General features: G+C 31.1%; 2 protein-coding genes and 2 long non-coding RNA genes across 4 annotated transcripts; 2 read left to right on the plus strand and 2 right to left on the minus strand.

Annotated features, from left to right (window-relative positions):
- Positions 1 to 1,374: 1,374 nt before the first annotated feature.
- Positions 1,375 to 13,668, plus strand: Hacd2 (3-hydroxyacyl-CoA dehydratase 2). The gene is made up of 7 exons (XM_088235373.1): positions 1,375 to 1,737; positions 1,816 to 2,033; positions 2,171 to 2,290; positions 4,719 to 4,839; positions 5,312 to 5,517; positions 12,070 to 12,209; positions 13,221 to 13,668. Exons 2-7 carry the CDS (start codon positions 1,839 to 1,841, stop codon positions 13,657 to 13,659), a joined length of 1,221 nt encoding a protein of 406 aa, XP_088091499.1. The 5' UTR covers positions 1,375 to 1,737; positions 1,816 to 1,838; the 3' UTR covers positions 13,660 to 13,668.
- On the plus strand, positions 6,964 to 9,775 carry LOC148275666 (uncharacterized). The gene is made up of 4 exons (XR_015823967.1): positions 6,964 to 7,191; positions 7,318 to 7,362; positions 7,780 to 7,833; positions 7,937 to 9,775. It is a non-coding gene; the product is annotated as an uncharacterized LOC148275666 (long non-coding RNA).
- Positions 10,107 to 11,186, minus strand: LOC148275667 (uncharacterized). Its single transcript, XR_015823968.1, has 2 exons — positions 10,747 to 11,186; positions 10,107 to 10,418 (listed from the first exon to the last, which is right to left on the minus strand). It is a non-coding gene; the product is annotated as an uncharacterized LOC148275667 (long non-coding RNA).
- Positions 13,669 to 15,593: 1,925 nt separating the features above from the next.
- ND-B16.6 (NADH dehydrogenase (ubiquinone) B16.6 subunit) lies at positions 15,594 to 19,327 on the minus strand. Its single transcript, XM_088235374.1, has 3 exons — positions 19,275 to 19,327; positions 18,922 to 19,142; positions 15,594 to 15,872 (listed from the first exon to the last, which is right to left on the minus strand). The coding sequence occupies exons 2-3, from the start codon at positions 19,132 to 19,134 to the stop codon at positions 15,735 to 15,737; spliced, it is 351 nt and encodes a 116-aa protein (XP_088091500.1). The 5' UTR covers positions 19,135 to 19,142; positions 19,275 to 19,327; the 3' UTR covers positions 15,594 to 15,734.
- Positions 19,328 to 19,333: the final 6 nt, after the last annotated feature.

Below are 19,333 nucleotides of genomic sequence, written 5' to 3' on the forward strand. Positions count from 1 at the left end.
AAATAATTTTGTCGGATACATAAATGTATCCGTCATATATCTGGTATACAGGTATGAAATATATTTTACTATAAGGTTGTGTACCTATTAAAGGTCTCGGGTTAAATTTGCGACATGGTTGACATGATTTTTTTTTCTTTCTTAAAGCTGTTTTTACATTAGAATATTTCATAGTCTCTGGACCGGCACCTGAAACGTAAGACTGATCATCTTACCTTCATGTAACAAAAATGGTCAAGATACGTTGTGATATACATAATATATTTGTATTATTATTTATGTATGATGCAGAAGTTCGTAGTTGATTTTTGTATAAACCAATAATATTGAAATAAAAACAAGTTATGAATATAGGTTTTAGTGTGTTGTAATCTTTTATCTTTATCGGCCTGATGGCGTAATGGTCAGCGTCAATGCTGACCATGCAAAAGGTCTCGGGTTCGATTCTCGACATGGTTGATATGAAATATTTATTTAAAAGGGTGTTTTTACTCTAGAATATGTCATAGTCCCTGGACTGGTACCTGAAGAGTAAAGCTAGGGTTTCCTAGGACAGCGGTGCCCGTATCTTAACGGCCGTAGTGAACGGTGATGCGGTGGACAGCCGTCGTAGTGGTGACTAGAAAGTGGTTTTATTTTTTAACGGTGTTATCCACTCTCTAGTCACCGTTACGACGGCTGTCAACCGCATTAATGTTCACTACGGCCGTTAAAATACGGGCACCGCTATCCTACTAGGAAAACCGAGCTTAAGACTGATAATCTTACCGTCATGTAACAAAATGATCGGGATACACCGCGATTGGTGTACCAATGTAGTACCTTATGCACCATCAGGTATGGAGAGGTAATTACGATAATCTTTAATATCCAAAAGCAAACATACACCAATTTCATTTGTATTTTGCAGGCACACTTTAATGATTTATTTGAAAACTTTTATTTTTACACATAATAAAGCCGAGGGCAATAAACATTTGAATGGAGTGTCCCTACTTAGTTTTTTTATTCAAAAGTACGTATAAATTAACAATCTTTACATAATTACTTCAACAGAAAATATTAACACTTATTTTTGGCATGCATAAACAATATTACATATTTATATAATATTACAGATTGAAAATATCTGTACTCTACAGAGTAGCTATTCATTCTTCTTATAATCATTATCTGTACTTAATGCATAATACACATTACACTGCTACACCAATTTCCGCATAATCTCGATTATTTTTTACGTGGTGAGATTGGTAAGAATATTAATCTTACGCTTCTACCAGTTCGCTGCGTGTCAAATAAGTAGGTGCGTCATTTCTAGGCTGGAAACACCAACATCACAAACAAATAAATAAATATAATAATGCAAAATATATTAAAAAATATTATTTATAATATTATGCATAGGTAATAAAAGTAATACATCCTATTATACGACCTTAAAAAAAATAAAAAAATACTTCACTTACCTACAAAAAAATATACACAAATTACCTATACCTACTATAAATGGTGTTGCTTGTGCATATATATTTTTGACAGATAAGATTGATATGGATTCGATTTGATAGTCGGTGATACAATACCTTTGACATAGCCGGTCGATTTGTTTTTCTACATTTTAAGCTAATTTTATCAATAAAAGTGACATTGGGCTGCGTCGAAGACGTAGTCAGTAGTTAACACTGTTTTTTCACAAGTTTATTATGAAATATTTAGTATTGATTTATTAAACAGGTATATTTTCCTTACCATTACATTATATAGATAGATGCCTTACAGATATTTCTAGAAATCGAAGTCCGGCTTTTGCAGGTCTCAGTCGAAATTCAGCCGATATGGGGAGTTTGACGCCTATTATTTACTGGGCACAGACGGCAGATGTGGTTACGCTTAAAATTGATTTGAAAGATGTAAAGGATCACGTTTCCAAAACTCTGGAAGATGAATATCGTTTTTCAGCTAAAGGAGTAGGAGCCCATGGATTAAGAGATTATGCTTTCAATTTGAAATTGTATTCCCAAGTTGAATCTGTAAGTATTTGAAAATTTAATTAATTACTGCCTATCTGGCTGTACTTTGACTTGTATTGTAATTTTACTTAAGATTAGCAAGATTACATTATCATTTCCATAATGTGAACTGTGAATGCTTATATATGTATTTTTAGGACTCGACTGTGCCATCTTGCAAAGTGGTTGATTCAAAAGTTGAAGTGTTATTGAGAAAGATTAAACCTGCTTGGTGGCCTAGACTTATTGCTCAACCCCAAAAACCAGGTTGGCTTAAGGTAAATATCAACTCACTTAAATATAATTTGTCAATAATTATTACTGCGAGTGTTTATGTTTTGTGAATCGATTACATCTTACAAAATGTCTGCCTAAAACAGATTTCACATAATTAGTTAGGAAGACAGTATCTACATAATCTTGAGAAATCTAATTCATAATAAGCACAATTTCTTCGAATAGTGAAACATATCTATGACTTTTTTATTTCATTTCTTTTTTTATAAATAAATATTTACATTCTTATTATTTCCCTAAATATTTTAATTTAGGGGGCATTCTCGACGAGTTGTAAATTTATTTATTTATTTACATACATAAGTTTATTGTACATTATTTGAGACATAAGTCCCAACTCCATGGGACTAAAAGTCCTGTGTTGAGATGGGACGAGACATTAGTTGACACAGACACATTATAATAACTCACTATTAGAAATTAGAAATCAAGTTGGGGTAGAGTGAGGTTCGAACCTACAACCTCTGATCTGTGAGTACGCAACACTAGCCACGGGACCACAACCCGATCCGACTTAACATTAAAAACTGTACTTAAATCGCATGAATAACCTTTCTTTAATTAGTTAAAACACATTTCGTTTTTTTTTTACTTTATTACTTTTGTAGCGTAAGAAATTAAAAAAAAATCAGGAATACATTTAAGCATAAAATGTAGAGATTAACATTAAGAACAAACAACTGAATCAACTGCTCCACAACTGTATAGCTTATGTTAGGTTTTTTTTATTTTAATTGTGTGTTTTGTAATATAAATAATATAGATGTACATAAATACCTTGTTTTTAAACTGTTTGAATATTTGCTAATTATGTTTATTTTTTCAATTAGTCTTCTTTGTTTATTCTCAAATGTAATTTCAAAAAACTAAAATGGTTAAGTGTCCTCGGCACAGGAAACCCCAGTGAGGTCACATTATTTTTATTATTAATTATAGTTTGTAAGCGAAAAATATGAATAAATAAAATAAAATAAACATTTTTTGAAAATTTTTTTTACTTTAAAAAAGTCAACAGATGGAAGAGTTGAAGAAATGTGGATATTTAAACATAGGCAGAGTGGTGAATGTTACAGCGTGTAAAGTGGTCACTTAAGCCAGCCAATGACAGGACGTAAGCCCTGTAAATGCCTCGACTTTCATATCACCTTCTGAAAAATGTTTTCTGTCACATTGAATTTCAACATTTATATCCACTTAATAAATATGTGTGCTACTTTATCTCTACAAATAATTCTGATGCGCAACTTTCGCAGATTATTATTTCTAAAAAATTATTAGCATGTGTCATTCTGAAAAATTTGCATATTAATTAAATTTTTCTGTTGTTATTTGTAAAAAAATAAGGTAAAACCTTATAATACACTTGGTTTTCCTTGAAAGGATTATTTACATCTTTATTTCCCTAGCCCAAAGCAACAGTGAGATATCTCTGAAGAACATGTTCCGAGATAATCGGATTTTGAGGTGTGCAAAGGGTCTGACTCTTTTTTCACATAGTTTAACTATCTAACTTCAATATTTTATTATTTTAAAATGTTCATTGATTTAATTTATTAAATTATCTGCGTGTGTATCTCACAATCGGAAATTTTGGGTTTATCTCGCTGTTGCTTTGGGCTAGCAATATTATGCATTATTGAAAAATAGAACAACTTTTAGAAGGTCAACTGCTTTACTTAAAATAGTATCTATTATATGTTTATTACAATTTTCTTCTCTTTCAAAAGAGTGTTAATTCTAGACTTCTCATTCTTTATATCAAAATATTTTTAAGGTAACCTTTTTTAACATGAAAAAGTATTATATATGTAAATAATTGATTTTGTAGCGAGTTAATTTTACGACATATATAAACTAATAAATTCTGTAACTTAATGTCACAGTAAGTATCTACTTTATTACATAATAATATTATACTTATTAGGTATTTTAAAATATGACCGTTTTTATCCTTGGCTTAAAGTTAATTTAATGTGCATTAACAATGCGAAACAGTGTTTTTATAATTTTGTTTGCAATTTATTTGAAAAGTAATTAAGTAATATTATCAAAAAAAGAATTCAAACTTGGCAATGAAAAAAAATGTCCTTTGGCTGTCAGCCTAAACAACTCAACTCTGAACATAAAAATGGCGCAAATGTCTTCATTTTTATTTTCACTAACTGCCAACTTGTCTAAGCCCAAATTTAATTTATTTTAGTGTGTTTTACTACCATGCTTAAAGTCTCAGTTTCAATTCCTGACTGGTATTCCTGAAAGGGTAATTCTCTTAAAATAAATTTTGTAATATTTGTCTGTTTTTACAGTAAAATATTTCAGTTTACCTATACCAACTATGCTAATTGATTTATTGTAGTACTAAAGAGGTGCGTTTTGGTTACTCATACGTAATTTGACATTTGTTTGCAGATTGATTTCGATAGATGGAAATCTGAAGAAGGAGACAGTGAAGAAGAACGAAGGGATATAATGAATGATTATCCAGGCATGTACGACAAATTACACAAAGAAGAAATGGGATACAGAAAAGGTGAAATAATTTATCAATTTTTAAAAAACCACCCTACTGTGCTGTAATTTAAATGAGATTTTATTCATTCCACAGTGTACCCTGTTGTAATTGTCCTCAACAAAATTTTAAGAAACTTTCGGAACATAATTTAAAATGAAAAAAAAAAAAACATCGTTAAATTTCAAAATAAGTGGTAAAAAGTCTCTCAAATCAATATTGACATAAATAAAATAGTTTTATAATAATTCATAAATTTAACACTTGTAAGCTTTGATTACTTCTCAACATTTACTAGTGTCTGGTTTTTATCATAACTGACATATTTTCATGTATATAAAGATTGGATCAGCTCCCGCTTAAACCTGAAACACTTCATGTGTGAGCAAAACGACTTAGCCATTACACCACGGGGCCGCCGATGTTACTCCATTATGGTTCAGTTTTCCTTTTTTAAAATGCTGGATGAAATGTTCTGATCTCTGTTTTTTAGAGGACATTAAAAAGGTTTACCTCATCTTCTACAACATGTTCCAATTCGTTGGATTTACCTACATTCTCTGTGTGATGGGAGTCCGGTATTCCAAGTTTGGACTTGAATCAATGGAAAGCACTTACGAATATGTCGGGAGTGCCATGAAGTTCTTACAGTTGCTCCAGTTCCTAGAAGTTCTGCATCCCTTATTTGGATATACTAGGGTCAGTAAAGATTTGTTTTACTCAACTCTAACGGATTTGCATAAAGATAAGATGAATGTTGCTTGCTCACCCCATGAAAATATGTTAATTACTCTGTTATTGATATATTTTTAGTGTGATATATTATATTGTTTACATCAAGTTATTTATTTGTGAATTTATATTTTGTAAAACTTTCTTAGTTGCATTAAGGCTGTAGTCTGGTAAAACGAACGCAAAATTAGGAAATCATACGATTTTGCCATTTTAAAACGAATGTTTGTCAAAAATCGCGCAATAAAAAAAATTAAAAATTATGTATGAGATAAAAACAATACTTTTTATAGGTATTTCTATCAAAAAATGTACTTCAAAGTTTCATATAACTAAAATATAATTACTTTTAGACCGGCAGATTACGCCATTTCAAATTTAGACTAAGCTTATTAATCTGGGATCTCAATAAAGACTAAGTATTGAACTGATTTTTCTTTAAATGATTTAAAGATAATAAATTTAAAAAGGAGATGGCCGCGGCAGAATTTTATTTTTTTGTTTTTGAAAAGAAATATAAGCATTTTAAAGCACATAAATTTTTGTAAAATTTTCCTTTATTTCTACGTAAATTATGCAATCAGTAATACCATAAAAAATTTAAAAATATTGAAATAGTTTAGTTAAATCCTTTTTTTATAGAACTGTATTTTTTTTAAATTTATTTTTTTATTTATATATAATTACTTTCAGACCGGCAGATTACGCAATTTCAAAATTTAGACTAAGCTTATTAATCTGGGATCTCAATAAAGACTAAGTATTGAACTTAAATTTTTAATAATGATTTGAAGATAATAAATTTAAAAAGGAGATGGCCGCGGCAGAATCTTATTTTTTTGTTTTTGAAAAGAAATATAAGCATTTTAAATCACATAAATTTTTCCTTTATTTCTACGTAAAATTATGCAATCAGTAACACCATAAAAAATTTTAAAATATTGAAATAGTTTAGTTAAAACCTTTTTTTATAGAACTGTATTTTTTTATTTTTTTTCAATACGATAATTCTAGTTGTAATATTCAATTTTAAACAATGTCTTATTTGGGTTTTTATTACATTCAGATCGGCCCTCAGAGCGGCCGCAGACGGACGTGTTTTCTGTGCTCAAAATTTTAATGCCTTTTTCAAAACAAAATTTAGTTCGAAACATATTATTTTTGTGTTCCTTCTAACACAATTTAAACCAGGATCAAAACCAAGTTATTTTTTGAATGAATAGTTTGTTCGAATTTGATAAATCATTCAAAAATGTAATTTCACGTCATATTCAAATAACAATTAACGGCGTCATTTTACTCGTACACAAAAACGGTCAAATTGCACATTTATCTAGGACATACCAGCACTCGGTAGGTACTATGTACAAAGTGTACACTAAACAGCCATATAATTATTACAATGTCGCGAACGCAGCCAACTTCATTGTGATGGTTTGACGTTTTGCTTAGCCGGCCTCAGACTAATAATATTTTCTATCAATCAGAATTACTTTATTATAGAAATCAAAGACGAGTGATACTTTAATCCATAAATTTGGAATATTTAGTGACCGATTTTATCATAACAATTCCGAAAAAACCAACGAAAAAACCAAACGAAAACTAAATCAATCCCAATTTCCAAAGGAGAAATGCAATGTAAGTTGGATTTGATTAATTTATTAGTATTAAAATTTAGAATACAAAGGACAGACATTTGATTTACATAAATCATTGTATCACCATTACAAATAAATGTAACAGTTTATTATTTGCTTATTTTAGGATTCAAAAAAGCTCAAATTAACTAAGGCCTGTGGAGAATACACTGTAAGTTATTGTCTTATTTACTTAGATAAATAAAATTCCTACAACATTTTACAAAACAATACTAAATGTACAAATAAGTTTGAATTTGGTAATGTATCCCTAAATAAAACACGTTTATTGAATTTTTATTTTACTTTATTTGTTTAAAAAGACCAGAGTTTATATTGTGACGCATTCCGTCGTTTGAAAATGTCCTAACAAGACGAAACGCGTCACAGTATACGCTCTTATATATTTAAAAAAATAAAGTACAATAATTAATTAAGTAATAAAGTACAAAGAATTCTACCAATTGTCTGCATTCACAATAAAAAAGTACAAATAATAATTATTATAACCCTTATTTTCTAAATATTGACTATCAATAAGTAGGGTTATATTTGCCTTTTGAGTAATATGCAAATTGAAATGTTTTAGGGTGTTCCAGCGAAATATCTTTCAACTGATATTCTAGAAGATGACGGTTGTCAGGTTAGTATTCATATCGAAGTAGGAATATTTTAAGTATTTACATTAAAATAGCTAATGAAATCTAAATTGGATTATGATTATTAATTAATCTGTATTATTTCAGGCGCAACAGCTAGTTCCAGAACTGCTAGCACAGCCATTACACCCCTTTAAGTTGGAAGGCAGGAGAGTTGTGGACATCCAGGAATTTTTCACTAAAATCCAGGAAATATTTTCTCATTCTTCCATGTTTGATTGCAAAGGAACGAATATGGTGATTGTGGATGAAAAGTTGCATGGCTTTAATTCTATATTAAATTTAAAATGTAATATGTGTGGATTATGTTTTTCTGTAAATTGTTGCAAGGACAGATCGAATGAAATGAGTTTAAATGAATCGTTTGTGTCTGGAATATCGAGTATCGGTTCTGGATATAGTGGTTTGCAAGAGTTGACTGCTGCTGTTGGAATTCCTTGCATGAGTAAATGGAAGTATTTGAAGATCAATAAGAAAGTGTGTGAATGGTGGGATACTGCGAAACTAAAAGTTATGGAGGAGGCAACGAAAGAAGAGGGACAACTGGCTACTGCGAATGGTGAAATTGATGAAAATGGTAAACCAATGATAACTGTTGTGGCTGACGGGTGTTGGTCTAAGAGATCATACAAAACCAACTACTCGTCTAACTCGGGCGCAGCTTCTATAGTAGGGTTTCGTACGGGGAAAGTTCTATATATGGGTGTTTATAATAAATACTGTGTGATTTGTGCTAGAGCAACTAATAAGAATATTGAGGCACCAAAACATGAATGTTTTAAAAATTACTCAGGATCTTCAAGTGGTATGGAATCGGCGATCATTCTGAAAGAAATTTGATAGAAAGAAGAACGGTTTTACAATCAGATAGCGGGGAATGGTTAGAAAAGTGTAGAAATTTACTCACTGCGTCATGGTTTGGTAAAGTTTGTAAAAGAAGAATAGGAATTAGTTGTTCAGGGTTAGTTAAAAGTATGCCATATAGTAAATCGCTAAGTAATATTTTTTCTATTAAATATGGTCAGGATTATGAACTGACCGCATTAAACCAATTAAGCCTTCAAGAAAATATCAAATTTCAGAAGTGTGGGCTGTTTATTGATAGTGAATATTGTTTTCTAGGCGCCACACCAGATAACATTAGTACGGATCATGGCGGTATCATTATAGAAATAAAATGTCCATCGTCTGCTTCTAATATGACTATGACTGTTGAAACCGCCATCGACAGTGGTAAAATTAAGTTTTGGAAAAGAAATAGAAACCATACCGAGTATTATGTAAATCAGAATCACGATTGGTATTACCAAGTTCAAGGACAGTTGCATATTACTAAAAAAAATATATGTCTTTTTGGAGTGTGGACCGGAGCCCAACATAAAATTAAAATCTTTTTATTTAAACTGTTTGCTTCCAGAGCTTGTTGACCCCCGAGTTACACGATCCATGCCTATCAGAGATCCACCAAATGTTCTCGAGGCTATCGAAAACAAAAAAGTTGCCCCCAATAAAGTCATAAATTGTTAAAAAAAGCTGTTTAACGAAAACATCCCATCAACCAGTAAAAGTTAAATTATACTCACCAGTTTCAGAAAAATATTTACCTAAATCAGCTTAGAAATTCCGCCCTCTTTCAACTATAATGGTTTTTTTTTTTTAAATTTATGTAGATGTTGCTTTTATTATTTTTTTAATTTCTGTTTCCAGATACACAACTTTGATTGAACCTGTCCCCCCTAAATCAAGACCATTGTAACATGAAATATATTCTTAGTTCTTTTTCACAATGTATTTTTCATAAAATAACTAGCGATCTATTGTTATCAAAAATATTGGGATTCTTTACTGGTTCTTCCCAATAATATATATTTTTGAACCATTTGCACCTTAGTATTTTTTCAATAAAAATGAAATTTTCCTCCACAATTTGTTTATTTTTACTTACAAGCGGTCCCACGATCAATTTCTGGCAGGGTTAAGTGAAATATTTTTTTTATGTGTTTTTACGTTGCAATATTTAATTCTCCTTGGACTGGCACGGGACTGCAGGATTGATCATCTTACCTTCATGTTATATATTATTAAATACGCTGTATTTTGTTTTCAAATGCAATGCCTTATGCACCAATAGGTGATAGGGATGATGATCTATCCAAAATTCTATTTACTTCGAAAAGGTTTAAAACACTTGTATATATTTTTAAAATATTTTACGTCACTCTCACATAGGTGTAAAAATAGAAATAAAACTATTATGTAAGTAATTTAGCATATTTATATTTTCTCAATGCATATTAAAATAATCGCTTACAGTATTTTGTCAATACAAGGTTTCCACTCTATGCACAAAACTCTTAAAATGCTTGAATTACCGTTTTAGTTTTTTTCATGTAAGATTATGTAGACATCCTTTTAGTATTTTCTGAGTGGAATACATGCTTTACTATATAGAACTTGATACACAACTCTTAGATAGGTGATTAAATGTGCTTTTATAGGTTTTTAGTGTAAAAGTTGGTAGGCACCCTTTTGACTTTATTCTTTTGCATTATTCTTTTGTCTGTTGCACCTGGAATGAAATGTATTTATAAATTTTACGTAGATTAAATGCAATGCTTACCTTAATTGATAGTTATCATGGTTTTGAACTTAAATAGTAACTAAGAAAATAAAATCAATTAAAATAATATACACAATACATTCTTAACCTATAAAAATATTTTTAGGTATTTGGCCGAGTCTTTTATCATTATATGTTGTTAATTTTTTAGAATTTATCTACCATATTTTTCCAATTTTATTACGAAATACATGATCAAGTGCAAATTCAAAAAACTTATCAGTTTAAAGGAAAAATATTATAAAATGTCATACTGTCAAAAAATGTTTTTACTTACGTAATTTGATGAGATCAAATAATTTTTCTCTTGAAAACAATATTATGAAGTGCATTATTTTTTTGGCATTCACTTTAGTGACATGGTGCATTTTCATTAAAACATAACAGTGTTATCTGTCAACTTCGAAAATACAAATATCCATAATTACCCAGAAGCCAGAAATCAACATATGTCACAGATTATCCGATAGTTGTACAATTCTACATTATCTCTGCAGTACGCTAGTCAGGAGTGCTATTTATAGATTTTACCTATTAAATAATCACGCAAAAACTCTATCTATCTCTGTCTTTCTCATTTTGTCAAACAAAGTATGAAGAGTACGTAAAAATTGACGAACATACAATGTAACAGGATATTTTTTTTGATTGCTTTGTCTTGAAGCGGTATATTTTACGCATTCGGCGGCAAACCGTACGATTCAACTTACCGACTACAGCCTTAATATACATGATTTAATCTGAAAAAGTATTCTCTCTGCAACATTGTCGAAATAAATCCGATCTTTTAGTCCTATTAAAAATCCTCAATTAACTCTTTGATGCACCTGGACTACTCATATCAATAAAATTAAAAATCCCAACAAGAAACTTACGACAAAATTTACTTTTTCATACTGAAAACCATATAACAAATTATGATTTTTACTCCGCCTTGCCCAGAATTTTTAGGTCTGCCAACAAATCCTAGTCTTGATTTCTTTGATAACGAGTTGTCTTCTTTCATGCAATCACTAAATCAAATTCTCAAATTCTCTAACCATCTCTCTTCCTCTTCCATTCCCACCTAGTCCAATTTTGTTCTCTCTCTTAATGTATCTGGTGATTTTGTTTATATACTTGTAATTATTATGATATATGTATATTTAATATTGTCTATTTTTTTATCTACTGTCCTTGTAAAAATGTCCACTGGGCGTATAAAAAAATAAATACTCTCGGCAAGTCTGCATTTGAGTTTGTCCACCAAATTGCCTATTGCTGTTTTGACTTGATTGATCAAGTGGGTTGAGGAAATATATCTTACTCAAAAGTTTTGTTTCTGTTTAATATTTGAGTTATCAGTAAAAAGAAGAATAAATTTAATATAAAATAAATATAAATTCCAGTTAATTATATTGGTATAACATTAATACACATAACTATTTGTGGTAAACTGTTAACTGTAGGAACAAGTACTGCAGAATGAGCGCAGGCTATCCTTAAGGTACAAAAAGCATTGGGGATGTATTGTTAAATATTATTTATCATCACATCTTTCACAATATTGAAAACTTGAGGTCCAACCTCAAATAATTTATAATGTTGGTTCAATTTTCAGGGGGGTGTTGTTCAACCCTTTATTCAAGTGACTGGAAGAGCGCTAATTTTATTTGCGATGATTGAATCTGAACCACGAATGCAGATTAAGCCGGTTGTTTTCTATTTGTTCTTTGTCTGGAGTGCTGTGGAAATCGTCAGGTAAATTTTAGCACATTTGTAATATTTAGCCTCTTTTTTAACAATACAATTTTTTTATCAATTTATTTTAAACAAAGGTTGAGTTTGTTCAGTGATTATTGAGGTTTTTATAGAATCAGAAGGGGAAAACTAATGGTCTTTACAAACAGAAACTTTCCTAATCTTGACAGAACTTTATTTTTTAAATATATTTTTCTCCATACCTAAATGTCAAAAAGATTTTTCTCAGTATAGTCAATAATGCATTTAGAGGGTTTTATCAGTATAATGACGATATATGTATTGATAATACCTATAGCTAACGTGCTACCGGGGTCGTGTTGTGACGGGAGGCTAGGTGACCCAGTTGCGTCTCGTCAAGGCCGTAGATGTCCTCAGAAGAGCCTATTACTTCACGTTGAAGGGTTCAATCGCCGTGGTTCAAAGTCCAGGGTGAAGCAAAGGTCTCAAGCGAAGTGAAGTGTAGTCGAGTAGAAAGCCAGGTCAAGGGGTAGAGTAGAGAGGAGAAATAGCCTAATATCAGGATTGTTTATTTTTTAAATTACACTTCTTATACCGTAAGCGCTGCATGTTCCACCATTCAACTACGCCGCGAGAGCTTAGGCCGTCTTATACCATGCGGAGAGAGCGATAGAGCCCGCCTGCCTGCTTTAGCTGTCTCACTCCCTCCACGTATATAGACGCTTCCCCCTCCAGCTACCTCATTATTCTAGCAGCGGCAGTGCAGCGTGAAACAATGCAATTCAATAAAACTAATTTATTAAAAACGAAATATTTATTCTAAATGCCTCGGTATGGGTAAGGCCACCCCAGTTAGCAACAAATATTAGTCTTTATTGAGGGGCAGCACATTTCTAACACAAAGCGAGGTCTCTAATGCTAACTGCATATTTTGGCGCGGTGGCAGTTCCAAGAAAGGCCGCTTTTTGTAGTTGACGTCCGTAATAATACCTATAATAACTATAGTTAATGCCGCAAGTGAACAATATAAAGAGTTGTTTTTATTTTTAGGTATCCATATTATATATCTCAGCTGTATAAGAAAGACTTCTTTCTTTTGACTTGGCTTCGATACACAATCTGGATCCCCCTTTATCCCCTGGGAGTATTATGCGAAGGAGTCGTGGTTCTTCGCAACATTCCATACTTCGAGGAGACGAAGAGATTCACAGTGTCTTTACCAAATAGTTGGAATTTTGCCTTCCACACGCCGACATGCATGAGAATTTACTTACTCCTCCTTCTGTTGCCCGGATTATACGCCATGATGAGACATATGTACCGTGCACGCATAACCAAGATGGCTTCTTACAAGAAACAAACAAGAAAAAATGACTGTCTAAACGTTTCCTTCTTTAAAATACATTGGGATAATTATCTGTTATGCTCCTTATGTGTTGTATTGGGAATACCGGTGCTATTTTCATACATTTTTGCCGAACAGGAATAAAAAATGCCATATTGTTTTTTCATTAATGTAAATATCCAGAGCAGCCACAGATTTTTTTAAATACCACCCGCAAAAACATACACTAATTTTAGTAAATCATTATTTTCAATTTTGTAGAATATTATAGAAATATCAATATATTATAGTAACGTCATTTAATCTTAAAAAAAAAATTAACATGACAGTATTTATAATATAAGTTGCAAAACTACAAACATGTTTTAAGTACCAAAAATATTTTGCGTATAATTGTTTAAAACTTTTCTTTTTATTTGTTTTGTTTTTTAATTCATTTTATGTATTTGTTATTGCTATTTATATAAGGAAATATCTACATACATATTTTTGAGTTTTCCTTATCTATAGGTTGCAACCATAGAATTAAGAATAGTCCAGAAACCGCGAAGGCGACTCAACTACTCATAAATGAGTAGGTTTACGTTTTGACCCATTAGTTTCTTTGTAGACGTCGCTCAGTACGCAACTCCTGATTTGAATTCAACTATGCCGTGTTGAGTCTTTTTAAAGTGTAGAAATACTGCTAGGATCTTAAAGAAACAGGATGCAATCACATTTCATGTGTAATTATCAAATGAATGTGTATGTAACAAATGCATTACTTACAAATTTTATTATTTTTCCATCTGTCAGATTGTCGAAGAAACAAAATGAACATTTCGTTAGTGTTGCCAGGGTAGATTTTTTTACCCTGGTTTGCTCATCTTATGAAAATTAGACCTCGGATTAAATAACGCCGTCGGAGATATTTGAACGATCATTATCTTTAAATCATCAAATATTATTTAACATGATATAAAAATATACGTTTTATGTAAAATAAAATTTGTTTTATATTTTATGTTTAAAGTTCATTAATTCAATAATTACTCTTATTAAATGACCCCTTACTTATCTACTCTGTTGTGTCAATCAATATTTCCGCGTGCACAATAAAGTTTTGGAGAAATTAACAGATTGCTTTTTTTTTACCTTACATTTGTGTTATGTTTTTTTTTCCCCATCAAGCAACATTACGCTACGACCTCACAAATACGCGCGGCGAAAGTAGGGCATAGTGGGGGAATTATTACACATTCGGATGTATTAAAAATATGATTCTAAGCTCCTTCTGGACTCTTCTTAATTCTATGGTTGCAACATTTTATTCAATTTATACAGTATGTATGTAATGCCGAATTTAAATAGGAATTTAGTGAACTTAGGAGAAAAAATAGTTTCAGATTATTTTAGTAATAAGTGTGCGATAATAATACTACTTTTAATTCAAAGATCACGTTTGATAGCAACTTCAAAACATAATATAGGTAATGTCATTAATCTATTACCGAATATTCTGTACCGTTCCATAGATAATAAGTTATGGGTGTTTTTAATACTATAATCAAGATAACTACTTAAATAAATGAACAAATAATTTAGTAGATCTTTCATTTACTTTATTTTTTGTCTATGGTTCTGTTGGCTCCCATACAAAATAAAGTATAGGTTGCTTGCTTTAATATTTTTTTTGTCAGAATCATGTACATGAAAAATGCTGTAAGTCTCTTGGGCATACACATATACATATTGTAAGCATGGAACCTTATTTGTAGATACATCATTTTAATGGGTTATGGTAGTGTTACAGGATCCAGAGGTCAGAGGTCTGCTCCCTGAACTACATACTACTACCACCACAGCTTGATTCCAATTTTCTGATACGGTTATTTATATCGATAAATTTTTAAGATACATGGTATTTGCAGGGTTAATTACCCGTCATTGACTGGTTAAGTGATCACTTTACACACTGCATGTTTGAACATCCATATTTATTACTTTCTTCCAATTAACGACTTATTGAAAATGGTGACCAAATTGAAACGTTTCAGTAAAAATGCAAATGTTTCTTCCAAATCTCGTAAATAAAACAATTTTATTTTAAACATAATTTATTTAGGTGGATATTCACATAACTCTGCAGTTGGTTAGTATTTTACAAGCGTTAACGGCTTTTTATATTTTCTAATAAAAATGGTTTACCCTTTAGCAAAATAAAGAATAAAATGTATCATCTATGTCCAGAACTTCATTTCAACACGGTGTTTAACTGTTTTTTCATCAGCGTGTGCGTAGAATTCGTAGAAATAAGGATTAAAGAATGTGTCAGGCGGCAATGTCCTGTAGATTGGTTCACCGTACCATGTGCCGACCTGAAATAAAAATACGTTGAGATATTAGAAAGCAGTTTGTGGATTGAGTTAGCAACTATTCACCTGACACTTGTGTCGTAGGAATGTAAAAATATGATATACAGTCATAAAATGTTTATTATATAAATAAAAGATAAGGGATTTAAATCCATAAATTTGGGATAATTTTTCAGTCATCCTAATTGGCAGCCACTAGGTTCACTGGGATGGAATAATCAAGAACTTGAGTCACAATATGCATATAAAAACTCATTGAAATAACATTATAATATTAACTTTGGAACATTTTGTAAAAAGTACCTTTAGACAACAATAATTTAATTCAATTACTATTTGGACAGAACACAGAATTCATAACACAAAAAATGAGAAAACTTTCCCATATCTTCCGATCGTAACATCTTATCCCTAATTAAACTTACAATATTATATTTTATGTAACTCGATTATAACTTATGGCGTAATAGAGTAGGGAAGCACTAATAAATCAATTTTAAAACCTGTCCAGTCTGTTCAAAAATCGATCATAAAAATATTAAAATAAAAAACCCTTCCAGTACCCTAGCGTTGAGTTGTTTATGGAATCCAGGATTTTAGATATAAGGCAGTTGTGAATTCATAGAACCTTGTTTGTAAAAGTTAGCTATTCCTCTAAATCACAAAAGGAACACTCCCACATTACCGGGAATCAAACTAGAAGATGGTTCACGGGGTCTACCACAAACTTTGAATTCGGGGGAAAAAATTTCAGGTTTTTGGATCCCAAAAAAAATCCCAAAGATACCAATAAAATTTCAATTCATATCTACAGAAAAAAAAAATAACTAAAAAATTCAAATTACCTATTAAAATTAAGATCTAAAAATGTAAATAAGATAAGAAAGAAATAAAAGAAAAGGTAAACTCAAGAATAAAAAAAAAAAAAGAAAAAAAGGTTCATTTTAGTTCTAACAGTGTAAACGTGTTAACCTTGCCCTCCCCTCCTCAGGATGCCAGTTTTTTTTAGAAAAGAAAGACTAAGAGAAACTATTTATTGCCTGAACATTGTAAAATCATGACCCAGATCTAATTTAAGACATTTCATAAAAATTGATTACTGGACTCAGAGAGGTAAGAAAATTTGTCAAAATACATTTCATAAAAAAAATAATGGAAAAGGATATTTAATATTGTAAAATTGTATACTTAATTCACTAGTAAAAAGTCAAGTTTTTAATTTTGTTGCAACAGAGAGGAAAAACATTTTTGAGAAGGGAATATGGAGGTCTAGGCATTTCCATGACTTATGACCTGTCATTGGCTGATTTAAGGGGCCACTTTACATACTGTGTAACATTCACCATTCGGTTGAAGTAAAAGAGCTGAAACCTTTATCACGCAGGTGAGATACATCCGGTTGAACCAATTCACCTACCAGGCAATGCCTGAAAACAATTTCCCAATTTTTATACTTCTTTTACCAGTTAGTTAATTCAACAATGTTTTGAGTGTGTCCAAATGTTTGCAGACAGGCTAAATTTGTTGCAACAGAGAGGGAAAACATTTTTTTCCATCTGTTGACTTTTGTTGAAATTTTGCCTTCGACACGCTGACCGTGGAGAGATATCTATTACCATAACAAATGTACTAGATAAAGAAATCATAATTTTGTTAATAAACTATTATTTTTATTAAATAATTTTAAATTTTCTATCTTTTTTATTAATATAATATATTGAATTTCATAATAAAGACACCAGTTTCGAAGATGTTGCAAATACGATGAAACCATATACTGGTTATTTAAAATTTGTGGATTTAAGTATCGCTTGTCTTTTATTTCGATAATAAATTACAATAAATTTCCTTCAAGAATTTTCACTAATAAAGTTGAATGACATAAAATGTTAAACATGTCACACCCAATGTAAGACTCAAATAACAACTCAAAAAATGCCATTCCGAGATAATAAGAATTAAAGTTTTAGATCATTCATGTAAGCGAAAAAATTTGAAAATAATATCTTTAAATGACACGTGTCATTACTTGGCTCATTAACAGAATATCCTCTGATTTTACTAATGTCCGTACAATCAAAACTCTTTATTGCTCAACTGTTCGCCCTCTTCTTGAATATGCCTCAGTGGTCTGGTCAATTTCATTTTTACCCAATAATAGCCATAAAATTGAAAATAATTCCAGTTCTACATCCGCCCGGACATTGAATACAATTAAGTGGCATTGGAATAAAGCAAGTTTCAATGTAAGTTTTGACATAGTTAAGTAGTACAATTATTATTTTTTTTGCACCACAACAGGCCAGGAGGCCTAATTACAGTGGCGAATTACAGCACAGAACACCCAAGCTTGAAAAAAATCACATCAAATTTTTGTATTCTCAATGGGAATCAAACCCGAAACCTCCTGTGCACCAAATGTCTTAGCCATTACACCACGTTAAAACCTTAAACCTCCTCGTTTTCAATAAAATCAAACAAGTTGTGGAAAAATATAGATATCAAAATGGAAGAAACTATGCACGATAAATAGTAATGTGGCTTAAATCATGTGTTACCATCAGATGACACTTTAGATTTACTTTTTGTTAGTAAATATTGCAATGGAATTATGTTCCCAGGCATTGGCTTTAATTTTTAGACTTGATAATTTTATTTGATATAAGTACGTATGTAGTACCTAAAAGTTAACCTCAATGGCTGAATTCTTAATAACACATTTGCGGTTATGCCGGCTGTAGCTGTTAACTTCATGTCTTTCATTTAGGAAATTACAGCTTTATAGCTGTCCGTCCAGAAGACATTGGTAGTGAAAAGATGGCTTGAGTCTATGTGAAACTGAAGAAATTATATGGTGGGAGGAGATATCGTGAACCTATGAAAAACTGTCAGCAACAAAACTATTATCGATTAGAGATTGAATTCCGAACAAAGTAAAAATCTACAGGTGGAAACTGCTTATCAAATTGATTATTGCAATGGTATTTATGCTGATCTTACAATGCATTAAATGAATAAATAGTAAAATAGATAAAAGTTTAAATCTCATTACCTCCCATCCTTCAACGTCCTTCATTAGTTCTGTTTCTTCTTCCCTGTTCTTAATGAGTTGTTTTAGGAAGGTTCTATCTCGTTCAGCTAAAAGCAGAGGAGCGATTGCCATTATGGCAGACCTCATTTCGATTTTTTCACGAGTTATTCTGCGGTGGTTCAATACATACAGACAGCAAGAACCGAAACTAATCCCAATGAAACCAGCAATCATAGCAAAACCTTAAACAAATACAATTACATCGAAACACATTATTTTTAATACATTGTTTAGGATTAATAACATAATCATTGTTGTTAGTGATTGAGTTATATAATGAAGATATCTCACGTCTCTTAAAATGTTTAACTTACCACCGGCATAAGTTTTAGCTGGTATTCTGGCATATGGGATAGGTTTATATCCTCCAGGG

Source organism: Micrasema longulum, unplaced genomic scaffold (genome assembly GCF_059751315.1).
Source record: "Micrasema longulum isolate JH-2025_06_02 unplaced genomic scaffold, ASM5975131v1 h1tg001366l, whole genome shotgun sequence".
NCBI classification, from domain to species: Eukaryota; Metazoa; Arthropoda; class Insecta; order Trichoptera; family Brachycentridae; genus Micrasema; species Micrasema longulum.

Excerpts from the sequence above, each read along its gene's own strand:
- Hacd2 (XM_088235373.1), top strand. The coding sequence starts at position 1,839 with ATGGGGAGTTTGACGCCTATTATTTACTGGGCACAGACGGCAGATGTG. Across the intron at positions 2,291-4,718 it reads AAAAACCAGGTTGGCTTAAG|ATTGATTTCGATAGATGGAA; the intron begins GTAAATATCAAC and ends ATTTGTTTGCAG. Across the intron at positions 4,840-5,311 it reads AGAAATGGGATACAGAAAAG|AGGACATTAAAAAGGTTTAC; the intron begins GTGAAATAATTT and ends TCTGTTTTTTAG.
- ND-B16.6 (XM_088235374.1), bottom strand. The coding sequence starts at position 19,134 with ATGATTGCTGGTTTCATTGGGATTAGTTTCGGTTCTTGCTGTCTGTAT. Across the intron at positions 15,873-18,921 it reads AGGACGTTGAAGGATGGGAG|GTCGGCACATGGTACGGTGA; the intron begins GTAATGAGATTT and ends TTTTTATTTCAG.